Source organism: Sturnus vulgaris, chromosome 14 (genome assembly GCF_052056855.1).
Source record: "Sturnus vulgaris isolate bStuVul1 chromosome 14, bStuVul1.hap1, whole genome shotgun sequence".
Taxonomy (NCBI): Eukaryota; Metazoa; Chordata; class Aves; order Passeriformes; family Sturnidae; genus Sturnus; species Sturnus vulgaris.
The window spans coordinates 13834541-13852865 of record NC_142256.1 but is presented as its reverse complement, the minus strand read 5'-3'; the positions used below and the strand labels follow the sequence as shown (position 1 = coordinate 13852865).

At 42.0% G+C, this 18325-nt stretch overlaps 1 protein-coding gene and 1 long non-coding RNA gene across 3 annotated transcripts; one reads left to right on the top strand and one right to left on the bottom strand.

Annotated features, from left to right (window-relative positions):
- Positions 1-2420: 2420 nt before the first annotated feature.
- ESX1 (ESX homeobox 1) lies at positions 2421-10045 on the bottom strand. Its single transcript, XM_014885911.2, has 5 exons — positions 9946-10045; positions 9626-9839; positions 9502-9547; positions 4706-4992; positions 2421-3812 (listed from the first exon to the last, which is right to left on the bottom strand). The coding sequence occupies exons 1-5, from the start codon at positions 10043-10045 to the stop codon at positions 3587-3589; spliced, it is 873 nt and encodes a 290-aa protein (XP_014741397.2). The 3' UTR covers positions 2421-3586.
- Positions 7532-17921, top strand: LOC148222155 (uncharacterized). 2 transcript variants are annotated; one of them, XR_015806766.1, is made up of 3 exons: positions 7532-7667; positions 11225-12468; positions 13577-17921. It is a non-coding gene; the product is annotated as an uncharacterized LOC148222155 (long non-coding RNA). The 2 variants fall into 2 exon arrangements; XR_015806765.1 differs by lacking the exon at positions 7532-7667 and adding an exon at positions 9870-9998.
- The last annotated feature ends 404 nt before the right edge of the window (positions 17922-18325 follow it).

Here is an 18325-nt window from a genome sequence, read left to right as displayed (position 1 = left end):
TGCCAGGAAACAATCTTGATGTCACCTAGAGGAGATTTAGGCTGCAACCCTTCTTTATTCAGAAGAGAAGTATAGGGACAAATCCTGCAGTCTCAATCCAGGTCAGTGCAGGCTTTGCCTGAATTAGGGCTAAATAATTTATTGCACAATGCAAAATAAAATGTCAGGAAATAATTGCAATGTTCGGTGTGAAACACGCTCTGTAAAATGGCTGACTTGTTTAGGATATGGGAGGCTGCAGACCCCATTGCCCTGAGAAAAGCCAGGAAAGCAAATGTCCCTGCTTGATTAATAGCAAAGGTGTTGACCCCATGTACAGCTATGAAACTAGGCTGAAGGTTTTCTAGTTAATTGCTCCCCAACATTTTTTAAAATGCAATTTTAGTACTATATCCATAAAAGCTGGTAATTAAGCCTCTTTATTTAAGATTTAAACAGACTGAATAAGTGAACCTTCTTCTCTTGCTGTAATATTTCATTGTAAGGTAGTAATAATTAACATGTAAAACTTTCTGAGTTTTGGTTATGAGCACTCTGTGGTTCCTAAGCTGATTTGCTACGTGTTGCCCTGCATATTTATTTTCATAATACCATTAACTCTCACAGCTGGATTTCAAGTCAGATGGAAGAATGGAAATTTCTTGGAAGGACTCAGTAAAACAGAAGTAATGAAATCACCTCAGACAAAGACTCTCTTCATTTCAAAGTAAACCCGGATGAAACATGAGGAAGCTGTGTTCTCTACCTGTACCCATTGGGAACTGCTGATGATTGCAGACACTGGTTCCTGCCCAGATGGCTCAGGGATGACAGCTTCTCCTTAACCAGGAACAGAACAGGCAGTCTACTTACCTTTGCTATTCTGCCACGTGTCAGATTGGGCACAGCAGCTTGAAGCTGCAGAGCCATGCAGAAGTGTACACCAAGGGAGACAGTGCTGGCCTCAGTGTGACATTGGGAAGAGTTCACAGCTGGCAGGGGAGTGGCACCCAGCAGGTGCTTGGCTGTGGTCTCAGTGGGAGAGGAGGATGTCTTGGAGAAGCTTGTCCTCTTTTAAGGAGAGTTGGGACAGAGCAATACCCAAACTGGCAAGGCTTCAGGAGCCAACCCTGCTGTCCAAGCCTGCAGTTGCCATGGTGGTGCTGAAGTGGCTGTGTGGGCTGGGCGGAAGGAGCAGCTCTCAGCTCTGGCAGGAGCTGTCATGCACGAGTGAAGTTACTTGCCTCTGTGTGTTTAATTGCTGTCCCTGAAATTATTTCTAACCATAGCTATTGGAAAAACTTTGATGATAGATAAATGTTATCTCTGATGTAACTGCTGAAATTTAGCTTATGAATTTGATTCCCCCACACCCGAGTGAGTTATCTGTAGCCCTCTGGTCAGTTATGAAAATTTTGGTCATAACACAGAACCTACTATTTCATGCAATGTATTACGTCAGCCTTCAGCTCTTATTTTTCACATGCTGCTTCCAGTGAACTTGTATAGGAATATAATTTGACAAAAATACCCAGGTTTTATTATTATTGCAGAGTTCTTTTCTTAATGGCTCATGGAAAATGCAGGACAGTTTCTGCTACTTTAAATGAAACAGTGAGTCTTCTTTCCTGCAGAACCTCTCTGCATTGCAAGAGAGAGACACTGGTGGCAAGGAAAGATACCACAGAAGCTTGTACAGAACAGGAGTTGTGTAATAACAGTTTTCAAGCCATTAACCTACTTAAAAGGTTTATTTGGAACAAACTCAACACTTGAGTGGATACCGTGTTGTGCTGCCAGTTGGCAGCCTGAGCCATGAGAGTGGACTGGTGGAAGCAAATAGCTGTTGTGGAAGAAACACACTCAAACTTTGTGTGAGAAGACCTGCTTCCTTCACTTCCTCAGTCTCCTGCTGCTTGACACACAGTGCAGCCCTGCTGTAACTCGAGTAGGGTGCTGGCTTTTCCTAACAGCTGAAATACCACCACCTTCTCCTACCTGTGCTACCAATGAGGTCTATGAACCCAAACAGAAATACTTCCACTCTTGTGGAACGTGATGCTTATTTGTCTGACCCTTTTCTGCCCTGGAGCTAAGTACAAGCTCGGTGCAGTCTCCAGAAGCAGCAGCAATGTATCTGGAGCTCTGCACCTCAAACTCTAGCTGAGAACACAACTGTGAAGTCTTAAGAGTAGGCCCAGAGCTGCCTTGAGGAAGAAATTCTAAAATACACAAAATCTATTCAGTGTAAATGTGTTTGAGGACAGTTTTGAGAAAACAGGCAGCATCAGTGGAGGAGTTCCATGCTGTCCCATCAACCACAGGAACAGAGTTTGCTTGGACCTCTGCTATAGGTGTGGGAAAGGTGATCTCCATGTGCAGCCAACTGTTGGCCTTTCTTTTGTTGCTGTGAAGCAAAAATTAGCACTTGTATAACTCTCCACTTGCACACTGTTGTGTTTGTTTAATGAGTCCTCACAACAGCCCTGTGAGGTAGGCTGCAAAAATAACCTGTCCTGCTTTTCACTAAAGCACCAGGAGGATACTACATATCCTCACTTTACACTAAAGCATCAGACCTGTGGAGAGCTGTTCTCAGTCCCATGTCCTGGATGGGAAAATTCAGGAAGGACTTTCAAAAGACCTGTCATGGAGTCCAGGATTGTGAGGGACTGTAGACTCCTGTTCAGTAAGGCCTCTCATTTCAACATTAGTCCAAGGAAGAATTTCACACTTCACATTGAGTATTCATTTAAATTATGAAACTACTCAAGGCATGAAATGTCTCAAAATATACAAGTAATCTGTTAACTTACTGGTCTGGTAAGGTGTGCCAGAAATCTTGCTAAAAGTATTCAGCAACTTCACATTTACAGCTATAAACTACTGATTGACATGTCTATACATAGACAGAGAACTACACACAATTTACTGCACACTGCTAACCTACTTTCACAGGATACAGTTCATGTACAGAGGTTAAACTTTCTTGGTTAAGACACTGCCACCCTGAACATAAAACAAACTTTTTTTTTTTTAATTTGAAACAAGGTACCCTTTACACAAACCTAGTTCTGAATCAAAAGCCCATACTTAAAATAGTCCCCATCTTGTTCCTGCTAAGTCTGTCTAGAGTGCCATATTTCACTGGCATTTGCACTTCAACATGAAGCATGGTCTCCAAGTTAATAACTGTGTACTGATTCTCAAGTACTGCATGCATGAGTTCCTCCTCAGAAGTTAAAATTGCTTAGAAAAGTGGTTATTCCTAGAAAGAATTTGGAGCCTTTGGACTAGCTTCTGGTGAGTTCGGTGATTTCAGAGCTTCAGATACATGTTAGCCTGATTTACACAGATAAGATAGTTCCTGCTTCTGTTTCTGCAGTGCAAGAAGTGATACAAGGCAATTTACTACCCGATTTCGTGTTGTAATGAAGGAAAACAATGTTTAGCAGGTTTATTTCCTTTCAGTCTGTTACTGAAGCTGCAGGAAATACAGCTCTGTGTGTGTGTGTTTTCTTTTTTTAAATGTGTCTCTCTAATGAGAGCTACTTATTGGAGAAGGCATTCACTTTCCCCTCCGTGGCTGTAGTCTGTGGGAGAGCTCCTAACAAAGTTCTTTGTTAGTATTTGTAAGACTGGAGATGAGGTTTAATTGAGGGATTTGTGCTGAATGTTCTTTCGCTTTGAGTCTTAGTGCTGCAATGCTTGACGTTTTCCTTTCAACTGCTGCTGGATCAGTGAAGGCAGTGAGAACAGGGTCTGACGGGGGTCCAGGAGCTTTCATCAGTACTGAAGCTGTTGTCACGAGAGGATTTAAAGCATTGAGAAACCTGTATTTGAAAGAAGTCAATATTACCCAAATTAAGACTAGTTTTGGAGAACAAATACTTATTGAGTTGCAGTTCCCCCCACCAAAGTATTAAGAAAAAACATTCCAAAATTTCCAATTTCTTCCAAATGTACATTTTTTAGCTTTATTTTTCAGTATAGTGTCTTGCCCTTAAAAAACCCACAAAAAACAAGCAGAAAACTCCACCCTAAATAAAAAACCAAACCAATTTTAAATGAAATGAACAAGAGATGATCAGACATCGCATGCATCTATCTAAACCTGCAACCATTTACTTAACCTCTCATGCTAAATCCTTTCTAAACAAACCTTAGATGCTGTAGATCAGCCTGTTCTGTGAAAGCAATAAACCACCTCATAAAAAGGCCAATTTGTATAGCTGTTTATGCAGACAATTTGTTCAGATCAATTGATTCCATGTGAAAAACATTTGTTTGTCTCTTAATGTAGTACACAAACTCTAATTTCAGCAAGTGTGCTATCTTCTATTTTAAAAATATTTTATATACTTATATATAATATGTAGTGTAGAATGTATTTATGTGTTTTATATATAATATATTTGTACTTGAGAGAGAGCAAGAGAGAAGGATGGAGCTGCAGCCACACAGGTCACAGCAGTCTATATGAAGACTACAGTTCAGTGAGACCAAAATTGCAGTAAGTATGCATAATTTGTGTTTGAAAAGCAATTACACATTAAGATTTTATTGGCATGACTTAAACCTAAATCTTGCTGTTCCTAATCAAGTGGTCCTACACAGGAACTAACCCATTTTAGTAAGTTTATTGAGAACATAAAAGTAGCAAAATAATATAAATGCAGCATTTTTAACAGTTTTGAGATTCAGAAAAAAGGAAATTATTCTATACCTTCCAAAATGTGGATTTAATATAGGATTTCTGAAGAGAGAAGTCCAGGTAAGACTGCTGAGGCCAAATGGCCCTAAAGTTGAAGGACTGAAAGCTGGGGACATGGATGGCACAGCCAATGTTGAAAGAGGCATTGACCTCCACGTGTGATCTAGGAGGGGAGAATGACTCAGTGGAACATCCAAAAATAGACCAAGTGGGTGTGTTAAGGAGATTCCCGGAACAGTCCCCAGAATTTCATTTTTTTCACGTTTCCTCCACTTTGCCCTTCTGTTTTGGAACCAGACCTTCAATAAGAAATTAGAAAGGCATTAGCTCAACTTACTCTGTAATTTGTCTTACCAGATACTACAGCACGTATTGATATGGATGGCAAAATAATTACTGTTAAACCAAACCCCACTTCTTTAATATAAAAGATCTTTTCATAAATGCCTTAGTGAGTTTATTACAAAATAAATCACTTTTAAATATTGTAAATTCGACTACTCTCTGACTGAAGAGTCACATATGTCTTAAAGCCATTGTAATATATTAACCTGTCACCTGAAATGCAAAAGCAATTATTGAAAATGATTATTCTTCCTTTCATAACCTATTAATTGAAAGTTAAATTTCAACAAAGCCATTCAAGAGGTAGCAATTACAATACAGTACAAAAATTGTTTTCTAAGAGTTTTAAATAGCATCAACAGTATTTAAAAATCAGGTTTGGGGGGACCCAGCTTGCTTTACCTCAGCCATGCCCTATGACCATTTCCAGAATTGTAACTTACTTTCAGGTGCTTAAATGGCATGAAGTGTGTTTGGGAGAAAATCCCTCCACACACTGGGGCGCTGATCCCCAAACAAGGCTGCAGCACACCCCAGCCTTGCTGTCCCGAGCCTGATGCTGTTTCTCTCTGTTAGGAACAACTGACTCTTTCAAAGCATTTGCTCTGGAGTTCTCAGGATCCAGCTGAAGAAGTCCTACGTTAGTCCTTTCATTGCACGCAGTACATTTACAATGGAAAGTTGCTGTTCTCCTGGAAGAGGGATTTCTGCCCCTCGGGTTCCGTGTGTTACACAGAACTGTCTCACTCACAGGCAGTCAGCAGAGGGAGGTGCACTCAGCGGAAAATCAGAACATCAAAATTTTGAATTTGGTCCTTGAAATTCTCGAGTGTTAAGACTCATTCTTTGGTCTTTCCTCCAGCAACCATCAGCTTTCAATAGTCAGATGTCTTACAAAGGAATATCTGGGTCTGTGAAATGCCAGGCAGCTATACCTGCATGGCAGTGAGGACTAGATACTCCATCAGTATTAGTCCAAGATAGGGGTTTGATAAGGAAAACTATATTACTGGAATCAGATGATTTAAAGTCACTGTTAACCAGTAATCTTAAATATTTGTAAGTGGAGCTTAGCTAATATCTCACAGGAGAAGACCACCAACTCAAACGTGTTAGTGTTTTCTATGAAAAAAATCCAGCTGAAAAGGCAATAACTGTCTCACAGTGCAGATATGCAGATACTGCCTTTCCTAAAAAGGATAAATGCTGCAAGGGTGTTCATGTCTTTACTAAATCTTAGCACTGTTCTTCAATCTGTTCTTCATGGAAGTCTAACACAATATCAAATATCTGCTTTTCTGCTTTCTCTGTCCTAAAGCAAATCAATGTGATCACTCAGACATGCACTTTGACTACAAAATAATTTTTTTGATGTTACAGGTAATTTTGAGCTTAACTCCAAAATTAAATAATCTCTCAGATTTTGTATTTCTCAAACTGTAAGGAAATATCAGCATAGATATCTAATAATTACTGTTACAAAAATACTAGCTTTCCTTTCCTATTGGTACAAACTCATAGCTCAAGTGATAACAGGAGTAGACCAATGCCTCATACCTTAGACTGACATGACAAACAGCTTTCAAAGTTTACTGCACACATTACAGTCATTAACATTCAGATGAATCATCTTGAATCTTTTGTTAAGCAGTTTTCCTTTGCTTCCAATAAAAGGCTTAACTTGTCTTTATTCTATTTTCAGCCACATCTGAACTGACAAATTAACCATAACAGAAACTGCTACAACAGTCTTAAGATTTTTATGACTGTAATATCAATGGCAAAATACTCTAGAAAAAAAGTATTACTTAATACTCAAAAATGAGTTTCAAACCATCAAGTTTTGAATTGCCTGCTAAATATTACCAAGATTATATTTGCAATTACTAGCATCATGCATATCTGACAAGAGATTCAGGTCTTTTACAAAGGAAAATGTGAGCATGTAAAATTTGATTGCTTTCTTGCTGTAATTTTCTTTAAAAATGTATCCTATTTAATTGATGTAATACCTAATGATGCTAAAAAGATGGATGTGCATAACTGTATTGTGTTTCTATTGTAAATGAATAAGAGGGTTGTAATGAGAAAATATGACAAGGAACAGTTATATCTGTAAGCCAGTGTTTTAAAACTGATGCAATTTATGGCAATGAAATACCCATGAAACCTTTTACCCCTCACGTTAACAAGATAAAAGATTCCTTTAACTTTTTCTTATTTTCTTCCCATCCTAACAATATGAATAATGAGAAACATGAATGGCAACAACAGATGCAAATGCTATTGAAGAGCAATCCCAACACGGTTCCAGGTTATGAAAAGGTTTTGCAGACTCTCTGACTACCTCTTTCCCAAGGTAAGGAATGCACCATCTCCCTTATTCTATAAAAGTAAGTAAGGAGGGTGTTGGGTAAGGGGGATCTCTTTGAAATGATGATGGAATGAACATATATGCATGCCATTTTTTTTCTTATTTGTTCATTCTTATATAAAACTCAAAAGGCAAGTGGAGGGACAATGCTGTGGCTGGTACCCACTTCAGCTGGTTGACAGAGGGATCTCCCCAGAGAAGCAAACCTCCAATTGTAAAATACATTGAGGTGAAGAAATGGTCTGACTGCACTGGGTAAGATTAATTTCTTGAGTTTACACTTGAGTAAGTAAAGAGATGCCACTTTCCATGTCAGCTGATTGAGCCAGATACCATGGGAGAGGATTGGAAGGCTTAATTTCACACAGGATGTCTTATATTGCAACTAAGAACATGGACATATGTGGCAAGTATTTGGTAATTACAGTAGTTTAAGAACAGTACATCACTGTTATTCCTTCACATTCTCTTCCCTCCAGGCTGAGCCCAGTTTCCCACAGGATAGGAACTGGGGCTTGGCTCTGTGCACTGCAAGCTCACACTAAACAACTCTGCTGACTCCATGCTCCATCCTCAGGAGACTTGTGTTAAGATCTAACATATGAAGGAGGCCAAGAAGTACCAGAAACAGCTCTTTGCTGTTTCTTCCATCCACTGGGGATGCATCAACTATGTTTTTCCTTGTTAATTCCTTTTTGGCTCCATCAAACACAAACGTTTCCATTTGTTTTTTTAGATGAATCATTAGGAGATGAGTTCCTCTTTGCCATGTACCATTGCACCATTCCTTCACAGGGTGTACAGAGTATGCATCCCACAAAGGGAATTTGATAGTAACAGTTAAAGTAACAGCTTTTCACACGTCTTTTTCATTGTTAGATGCCATGTGCCATTGTCAGAGACTGGGACATGTCAGTGACTAGAGGTTTTAGTCATTGTTGGTGTTAGGAAGAGAGAAGGGGACATAATTTCCCCCAAGTCCACAAAAGAGAGCTGAAAAGCTCATCTAGGTATTCTTTGAGTCAATTATAAAGTACCATTCATACTTCTAATGCCTGTTTTTGAAGATGGTGCATATTAAAATCAAAAGCTAAAAGAGTTACAGTTTTACAGACTGTAACTGTGGTGTGAACCATCGCAGATCCAGTGACTGGAGTAATGACAAAGTATACAAACAATGATCTGTCATTAACAGTATCAAAACTATGCAGTAGTAAGCAGAACTGTCACACTGAGCAGCTGCACCAGTTCTCAGTCTTTCACATGTAGGCACATACCCAGAGTTGTGCTGGAACAGTCAATATCTGATCTACAGCACAAGCCAAATTTAGTACAATTGTCATTTGCAGCTTATAAATACTTGAAAGCCTTCACAACTTTTGAAACAACTTTTTTTTTTTCTTTCTTTAAGGCTATAATTTTTGTATAAAAAGGAGATTTCTAGGTTATCAAGACATTAATCTAAAGAAAAGGATTTAAAAGAGATATTGTTAAGCAGGAGTGCACAGAGTCAGGAAAAGTTACTAGGGGTCGTTTGCAGTTTAAGCAAACTGCAGCCTTCAAGTATGCTGAAGTTCTACAGGCATTGCTGCAATCACAGCCCAGCTGGGCAAAACAATTCTCCTGGACAGGACCTGGCTGTCATATATGAGTTCAAATTAATCTTTCATTTGTTTTAACCAGTCATTTAGAAGTGTAACTGTTTTATTGAGCTAAGTTAGACCAAGAGAGGGATGTTAACTCTGCAGCCTCAGTAAATAACTTTGGATGCCCCACAGAACCCTTCATTTTTTGTAAACAACCTAATTTATTCTTTTAAAATCCTGTTTTGAAACTCAGGAGACAGTACTTGCCTTTCGACCCATGCAGGCGGCAGCGCAAGCGGGAGTGAAGGGCAAGCTGGGGATGTCCCTGAGCCGCCGCTTCCCCCTCGGAGGTACCGCGTCCCTTGCTCCGTCCCTTCAGCACCACCCGCCGCGGACAGGACGCGTGCCCGGCACCGCCGCCGTTCCCTTCTCGCCCGGCGGAACAAAAGGGAAAACCCGCTGTGTTCAACCCTCTCTCGCCCCTCGTCCCCTCTGGCACTCACCTGCACCCGGGCTTCCGTCAGGTCAAGGCGTAGGGCCAGCTCCTCTCTGCGGGAGGAACACACGGTTAGAGCCGGAGCTTGCCCGCCGGCCCGGCCCGGCCCCGCCCGCCCCTCCCGCCGCTACCTGGTGAACACGTCGGGGTAGTGGGACTTGCAGAAGGCGCGCTCCAGCTCCTCCAGCTGGAACGTGCTGAACGTGGTGCGGTACCGCCGCTGCTTCCTCTTCACCGGTCCTGGCGCCTCGGAGCCGGGCGGGCGCTCCTGGCGCTCCTCCGCCGGCGGCTCCTCTGCGGGGCTGAGCGCTCGGCCGGGCCGCGGCGTCTCCGCGCGTTCCGCGCCTGCGGGAGACAACCGCGGAGTTACCGGGGCGGGCGGGCATGGAGCGACCCCGCTGCCCCTCACCGGGCCGCCTCTCACCGTGACACCCTCCCCGCCGCCCCTCACCGTGCCGGCCCGCGGCGGGGCCCCGGCCCAGGATGCTGTCGATGAAGTAGGAGGTGAGGAGGTGCAGGGCCGGCGGGGCGGCGGGGGCCGCGCTCTGCATGGCTGCGGGCAGGGCCCCCGCGCCGCGCCGCGTTTTATCGGCGCGGGCAGCGCCCGGCTCGGCGCCCCGGCATTAGCATTTCATTAACGCGTGGCGTCAAGGCCGGGGGTGGGACGCGCTGGCCCCCGCTCGCCGCGCAGGAGCCGGGACACCTCCCCCGGGCGGGCACAGAGCCGCCCCATCGGGGCTGTCCGACGGCCGCTCGCTGCCCTGGGGCCGTAGCCCCCGCTCGCTCCGCTCCCGCAGGCCGGCGGTAACTTTTCCAAGCCTCGTTGGCGGGCGCGGGGCGGCTGCCGTGAAGTTGTGCCGGTGCCCGGAGCGGTGCGGGAGAGCCGTGCCCGGCTCCTCGAGACCTGCGGTTGGGTCCGCAGTGGGGGCCGAGAGACCCCGGCTGAGACTCGGGAATGAGGGAGAAGAGTCACTAGTGTTTATCTTTATTGCCCTTGATGACCTTACACTTGTTGAATTCAGCTTTTTTAGGCTGACCTTGCAAAGTACCGTGTTCCAGCAGGTGAAGGGAAAGTGCACAAACCCATGCAAGACTGAGTTCTTTTCCCTGGAGATCTCTAATTCCATTCCTGCTGTAATTCTGTTGTCAGCCCTGTTACAGCAATGGTTCCTCAACAGGAGGCCTGGAAACGATTTCCTGCACAGGGAGACTTCCAGCAGTTATGTGATCTTACTGTGGTGTACTGGTAGAGACTGTCACAAATTAGATGACTTGAAACTGAGATCTTGATTTTGGGAGATGAGAATGAAATACTACTTTCTAGAGAGTCTTACAGAGAGTACAGCAGAAAAGGGCTAAGAACCCCCAAACCCCAAAACTAGTGGCTGAAAGCTGAAGCCAGACAAATTTAAATTAGAAATGAGGCAAAGATCTAAAAATCTGTGTGTTTATATCTAAGTTTTGAAACAAAAGTGGTGGAGTTCTGTGTTCTCTGTCTTCATATCAAGGCTGGATTTGTTTGCATCCTAGCTGAAGACATAGAGGCTGTCAGTACAGAAATGCTTCCTGACTCTGTGACCTGTCAAAAATCTTTTAGTTACTCCTGGCATTGCAGCCCACAGGCAAATTTTTTCCTCCTCTCCTCTCACCTCATTGGTACTGTATGACTGCTTTAGTTCTTCTATATTTGTACTGACAGAACTCCTTGCTGTTTCTCTGTTTTGCTGTAGGACTCTGACTCAGACCTTGACTTCATCCCTTTCACTACAACAATTTGGTTTGGCCTGAAGCAATACCTTTGTGAACCTATTCCTGTGGCATCCTCTGTGAGAAGGTTTGGGGCAGCACTTTGTGATACAAATTCTTGAAAAAGTAAGGTGCCTGTATGAAAGATGACTCTGGTAACATTTACAGAAAGTGGATTTTTTTACATGGCGTTTGCTTGACATTTCCTAATTTATTGGCCTATTCATATTTCTTGTAAAAACAAATGACACATTTGTGTTGGGGAAAATAGTGATTCTATGCATCCTACGGACCAAATGCTGTCAATTCCAGGCAACAAGATTTGAGTAATCTAATTTCCTCTGACTAAAGAAGCTGTCAGAACTTCGTAAAGAATGTCCTGGATGTGAAATAGCCAGTGATATGCTTGTTTTATAGTTACAAATGTGTTACAGTAGCACATGTGTCTATGGTAAAAGAGAAGCCCCTGCCTCTTGGAGAGCATGCCCAGGAATTCCAGTGGGATCTCCCAGGAGCCAGAAGTGACTAATTTTCGTTACTTCTGTGTTCCAAACAAACCAAATCTATGAACAACAGCAGATAAATCTTTTGTGAGGAGCTGCAGGGCTGGCTTCTGTGAGAAGCTTTCCCCACATTCAACAAGCCAATGCCAGCTGGCTCCAGGATGGACTCGCTGCTGGCCAAAGTTGAGCTCATCAGCAATGCTGGTAGCACCTCTGGGACAACAGAATTAAGAAGAGGAAAAAAAACTTGCACAACAGCAACTGCAACCAGAGGGAGGAGTGAGAAGTACAGCTCTGTGGACTCAGGCCAGTGAAGAAGAAGAAGGGCAGGAGATTCTCCAGGTGCCAGAGCAGAGGTTCCCCTGGCGCCTGTGGTACAAAGCCATGGTGAGGCAGCTGTGCCCCTGGAGCCCATGGGGATCCATGGTGGAGCAGAGATCCACCTGCAGTCCAGGGAGAACCCCAGGCTGGAGCACGTGGATGGATGTACCCTGGATGTACCAAAGGAGTTTAGGACCCTGTGGGGGCCAGTGCAGGAGCAGGTTTGCTGGAAGAACTTGTGACCCCATGGGGGACCCACTTGGGAACAGTCTGTTCCTGAAGGACTGTAGCCTGTGGTGGAAGAGACCCATATTGGAGAAGAACCAGGACAGCTGACCCCACCTCACCAAAGGGATATCCCAGAACATATGATGTCTGCTTAGCAATAAAGGCTAAGGGAAAAGGTATTTATTATTATTTATTTATTTATTTATTTATTATGATGGAATTTGTCTTCTAGAACAGCTGCTACAGGGGCTGAAGTCCTACTTCCCCAAAAGTAGCTGGACATTATCTGCTAATGGGAAATTGAGAATAAATATTTTGTCTTCCTTTACTTCTGTGTCTGGCCTCTGCTTTTGCACTATTAAACTGTCTTTATTTTAACCCATGATTATTTTCATCCTATTTTCTCCCCTCCCTGTCAAAGAGGGGAGACAGCAGCTTGGTAGACAACTTGTATTTAGTCAAAATAAACCCAGAATACATTCGTATTTTTCAGATGTCCTCAGGCAGGTCACATTTATACTGCTGACTGATGTTTGAGTTGTTATTTTGGATTTGTATTGTGTCTTGTTGTGAGCTGAGCAACCTATGACATAGTTGCTGCATAATGCCATTGAAAAATGCCCTAAAAGAGTGTGATTTAAATACATTTTCATTACTTTGTGCTTAAGCAACCTTGTTGATACTGCTTTCTTGATTTTCTTTGACTCCCATACAAAGTAAAATGTGACAGATGAATCATAAGGCTCACCTTGTCCATGGAGTGTTTGAAAGTTGAAGCATATGCATCTTTTTGTGGATGACAGCAGAGCTGCAACTGCGGAGGGGCACTGGTGTTTGCTGTGCTTGAAATGTCCCTTGGCATATTGATAATGTATTTCAGCATTCTTTATACTGCCTCAAATGCATAAATATATGTTAATGAAGTTTAATATTTAGGCTTAGAAAAAAAATCCTGTCCATTTCTACGTTGAAAAAAGTTGTGAAATTAAATATGTGATGAGGTTAACAGGAAAAATTTCCTGAAGAGTGTCCAAGGAGCTGGTTTGATAGCTCAGCATGGATCTTTATTGGCTTGAAGAAGGAAAGTAGGTACTAACTTGAGAATTAAGTGCAAAACTTCGGTGAAGCAGAAGTGATTCTGATGAGAACTCTGCATTGACTGTGACTGTTGTTCTAGGAAGCAGATAAAAAGTGCTGAACACCTTTAATGCCAATATATCTCTTCAGATTGTTCATTTTCTTATTAACACAACTGATTTCTTATTCTATTTCTGTTTTATACAGAGGCCTGAAGATCTGCATGAACTTGAAGATCAGCACCTCTCTTTTATTTTATGGGATTAGATCTAGGTTATGTGTGGCAATCCTGGGGAAATGCAAGACTGAATGTTGTGGTACAGCCCTAGTTGGTTTCTCTCAAGCCAATTGATACTTATTATACCAGCTGCACCAGAGTGCAGTAACTCTTTTATAATGGAATCACAGTAAGCTGGTTTCCCATTTCAGTTAATAACTTGTGAAAAGAATGTAAGTGCTTTTTGCTGATTAGGCATACGTGACTGCTTCGGAAAAAATGAGTGTGCAGTACATGGCAATTCAGCTTCCCTTTCTCTCCTGCATATTCAAAAGCACAATAAAATATTAGTTGAAAGAAGAATAAGATAAGAATTGGAATGTTGCTGACTATGGAGAAGGCATTGTGTTGAGATGGCAGACACTGCTGTCACTGTGCTTGTTCTGACCAACCCACCTGGAGCAGATGTCCCTCTGTTGTGTCCCCATCCAAATTTCTTGGCAGTCCCACTTTCTGATCTCTTCCTTCTCCCTCTGGAGACCTTCTATCTTATGCAGGCAAATAAACTGAGAGCCTCAGTCTTCCCTTTGTGCATTTAGTTCTTGAAGGGGATAGATTGTTCATGAAAGGCTGGCGTGTAAGAGGTTCCTGTTGAAGTGACATGAAAGTATTGCAAGATATACCTGGAATGACCTAAACATGCTGCTCTGAGTATTCTCCCAGCAGCTGCTGGAATGCACTGTTTCTCAAACCCTTTAGGTGAAAAGTGAAGAGCTCTTTGGTGCACAGGTACCTCTAGCAGTGCTGTTATGATAAATTAACATTTACTGGATCTGCTAAAGCCAACACTTTGGAGTCACAATTAAATGAGGCTCTCATGTCTTCTAAAAGGTATAAAAAATTGTACGTTTTAACATATCAAAGTTTCTAGACTCTGCATTTATGGAGCAAAAAACTGGTAGAACCTAGGGTCTCAGAAGTCCAAGAATAAGTAAAAACAATGCAGTATTAATTTGGGGTTTTTTTAGAAAGGGCTAGATAATAGACTAAAAATATATTTTTTATCTCTGTTTAAGGGTTCATATTTTACCATTTTTGAGGGATGTCAGTCTTCTGTCATGTTTGCATATTCCTAGAATGAAAATTACTTTTTTTTCAAATTACTTTATTTAGGGGCTGACTATGAATGTTGGACTGGACTTGGAAGACCACATTCCTTCTTCCTTTGCTAGCCTTTGACAACAAATCATCCCTTCTATGTGCATCATTTATTCATATGTGAAATTGGAATGGTCACACACTTTTGCTACTAAATTATCTCTGGGAAAGATGGGTCTGCTTAGAATAATTCGCAGTTGATATTTACCCATTTACAATTGTAAAATGGGTTGTACCCATAAAATACATGCTACATATGTTCCCCTTTTAAGCCCTAAATATAACCTTGTGTTAGTTTCAAAATGACCACTAGAAAATCTGTTTCTGATTACTTTTTTCTGTATTGCCATGATTATTTTAGAATCAAGTCTTTACTGGGTGTATTCTTCAATATTGTTTGACGTTCTCTGGTGTTCATTTGTGCAGATAAGGAACTATCCAGTTCTTCCTAAGTGCTGTGGGTGCTATGCCCAATTCCAACTCACTTTACAGACAGGGACCAAAGTCAGGAAACTTCAAAGAGTTGTGAACTGTCCAGTAATATACAAGGGAGGTTCTGCTACAATCTCTGTGTTATCTGTGTTTCAGTCTTCCACAAATGTAGTAAGTAATTGCTGCTTCATCCTAGTATTTATAACAATTTTGCTACTGTCATTACGGAGATTTGAGGCTTGGAGAGGTGCAATGGTGAAGGAAATTTGGGCAGTTCTCTGTATATAAAGTGGTTGCCCATATTCAGCCTTATTGACCGAACTATCCAATTTTTCCTTTAATATATACTCTTTAGTACACTGGAAATTTTATAGGAGAAATCCACAGCCTCTGTATCTGTTCCCATAACAAAAGAGTAAATGAAGGAGCCAGTCAATATATCCGAGTCTGTAGAGGTACAGTTCTTATGGTGTGTCCATGTGCTCACAGCTGTTCAATAATACTCTGGATGTTTAGTACAAAACAAATGTGACTGTAGTGAGGTTCCTTCACTGTTTTGTAGATTCCTTCCCTGACTCACTTTTGTCTTTTTAAAGATCAGAAAGCTCTGTGTTTGGTAATAGAGTGATTTGGAAACTCCTTTGGTGGATTTATTGGGGTACAGAGTCTGGGCATGTGGGATTATAGCACAAGTTTCTGACCACAGCAGTTGTGCTGCTCGTTCATGACTGCAAGTGCAATGGCAATGGGAATCAGGCCTGGATTGTGTTCAGCTCTAAAGGTCATAGAATGGTTTGGGTTGGAAGGGACTTTAAAGATCATGTCATCCCAGCTTCCCTGCTGGGCAGGAACACCTTCCACTAGACCAGGTTGCTCCAATCCCCATCCAACCTGGCCTTGAAGATTTCCAGGGCTGGGACAGCCTCAGCTTCTCTGTGCAGTGCCATTACACCCTAACAGGGAAAAATTTCTTCCAAATATCTAACATCAACCTCCTCTCTCCCAGTTAAAAGCTATTGTCCTATGTCTTAACCCTATATGCCCATGTGACAAATCTCTCAATCTTTCTTGAAATCTCCTTTCAGGTACTGGAAGGTTGCCCTGAAGGTCACCCTGAAGCCTTCTCCTGAAGCCCCGGGCAGAACAATCCCAATTCTCTCAGCCTTTGCTCACAGAAGAGGGGTTCCATCCCTCTAACCATGTGTCATTCTGACCTGTGGCACTCTTAGTAGCTGCAAGCACCTGGAGTCTGTCAGGGGTGGTGTTTGTGACAGCTGTTGACAATAACAGAGGGAAGTAACTGTTATCTTCAGCTGAGCTGCCCTCTCAGGACCCCAGAAGGATATTAGAGAAAAATGTAAACCTGTTTAAATTGTGAAGAGTTAATAATTTGATTCCACGGGTTGAAAGCATAGAAGATGTATTTGTGTTAGTCACTCGGCTTTTTTTATTTTATGAACAAGTTTTGAACAGCAAACACTGTAGAAAATTATTTGGTAATTGGCTTTTTGGAATTTAAATAGAATGAATTAAATGAAAATTAAAAGGAAACAACTAAGCAGTGAAGACCTGAACTGAACAAACCCCTCAACCTCATGCTGGAAACCAGTTATGAAGCGGGGTACAAATACAGCCTGGATTTAAGTCAGGTAACACCAGCCCGGTGACTTTATCCAAGAGGAAGGTGAGTGTGAGGCAGAGAGTTTTCTTCTCCTCCTCTTCCTCGGAAGTTTGTTTCCATCTTTATGAACCAATGTTTAAGGATATGTAAGTTGCTGTGTTTGATATGAGTGGAAACTGGTGTACAGTGTAACTGCTACAGACTGGACTCAATGTGCTTAAGCACCTGCTCGATTGCTCTGCTGGAATAGGATATTAACTGTTGCTGTTAACAGTAATTTTGTAATATTTCAGCAGCCACCTGTGGCTAGCTGGATTTAAGATTTATGTATAATCATTATAACTATTCAGTTTTGTAACATAAAAGCGATTTGATTTGTAGAAGAAGATAGGTGGGGTGGGGGAGAGAAAGAAGGAAGGAATGACCAAGGAGACCTTCCTGTATTGCGAGCTTTTCCTCTTTTTTTGTATTGTGTGCTGCAGAAGAGGAGGTTCAGGGTTTTTTTAGGGAGCTATTTTCTGATAGTGTTTTAATGAGAAATCACAGTACACTGCCATTTAAAGCAGTGTGTGCAGTAAGAAGGGTGTGTTTTCCTCATCTATCCCTGCTCCCACATGTATATCTGAAATGCCAGGAAAGGCTTAGCAATTTATTCCTATTCACACAGCTTTGATGAGCCTGCAGGCTTCTTCCCAGGATTCTTCATCAGGATTGTCTTGCTTTTACCCTCCTGTGCAATCAGCCTGCATGTCTCTCTTCTTCAGGTGAGATCTGCAGCTTTGGCTGTCTTTGAAGAGAGCAATGCAACACTGTGAATGTGAGGTAACACCTTTCTCAAAGCAGCCTGTCCCTTTTTTTCGTTTGAGCACCGGTGTGCTGTATAAAAACATTCTAAACTCCTACCCTGACTTCGTGCACAGTTTATGACTACATTGAGCAGTTTCTCTTTACCTCTTTTTTGGCGAAGCTAAAGAAGATGAACTCTGCGCTCCCTCTTGTGGTACATGTAGAAATGTGAAGAAAGTTTTGGGAAAAACTGCCTGTAACAGCGAGCGAAGTTGTATGTGTTCGTTTTATGTAGCATCCAGTGAGAGAATAAAGTGGGATTTCTGATGTTACCCGAAGTGGTGTGAAAATAAAACGTTTTCTTAGGTCAAAACACAGACCTGAAGCAAATAGCTTGCTGAAGCAAGGCTAAATGCTGGATTTTATTATAGCTTTCTAATAGTCAGGGAATGCAAAATTGTAAAATACAGTTACATATGTGCTCTGTTGATTGATTTTTACATATGCACATGAACGAACAACTTAGGAATATTTACCTCACAACAGTTAAATTTTTATGTCACTTCCTGCAGACTTTTTTGCTATTTGGTGTATTTTCCCCTTCCTATTACTTCTTTGGTGTACTTGGTGCATTTTTCCCTTTCCCTTACTTCTTCAGATTTGTGATACAATAGCAGAAAATGCATTCATTTTGTGATCCATTAGCCTGCTTGCCACTAGATTTTACAAAACATTTACATTA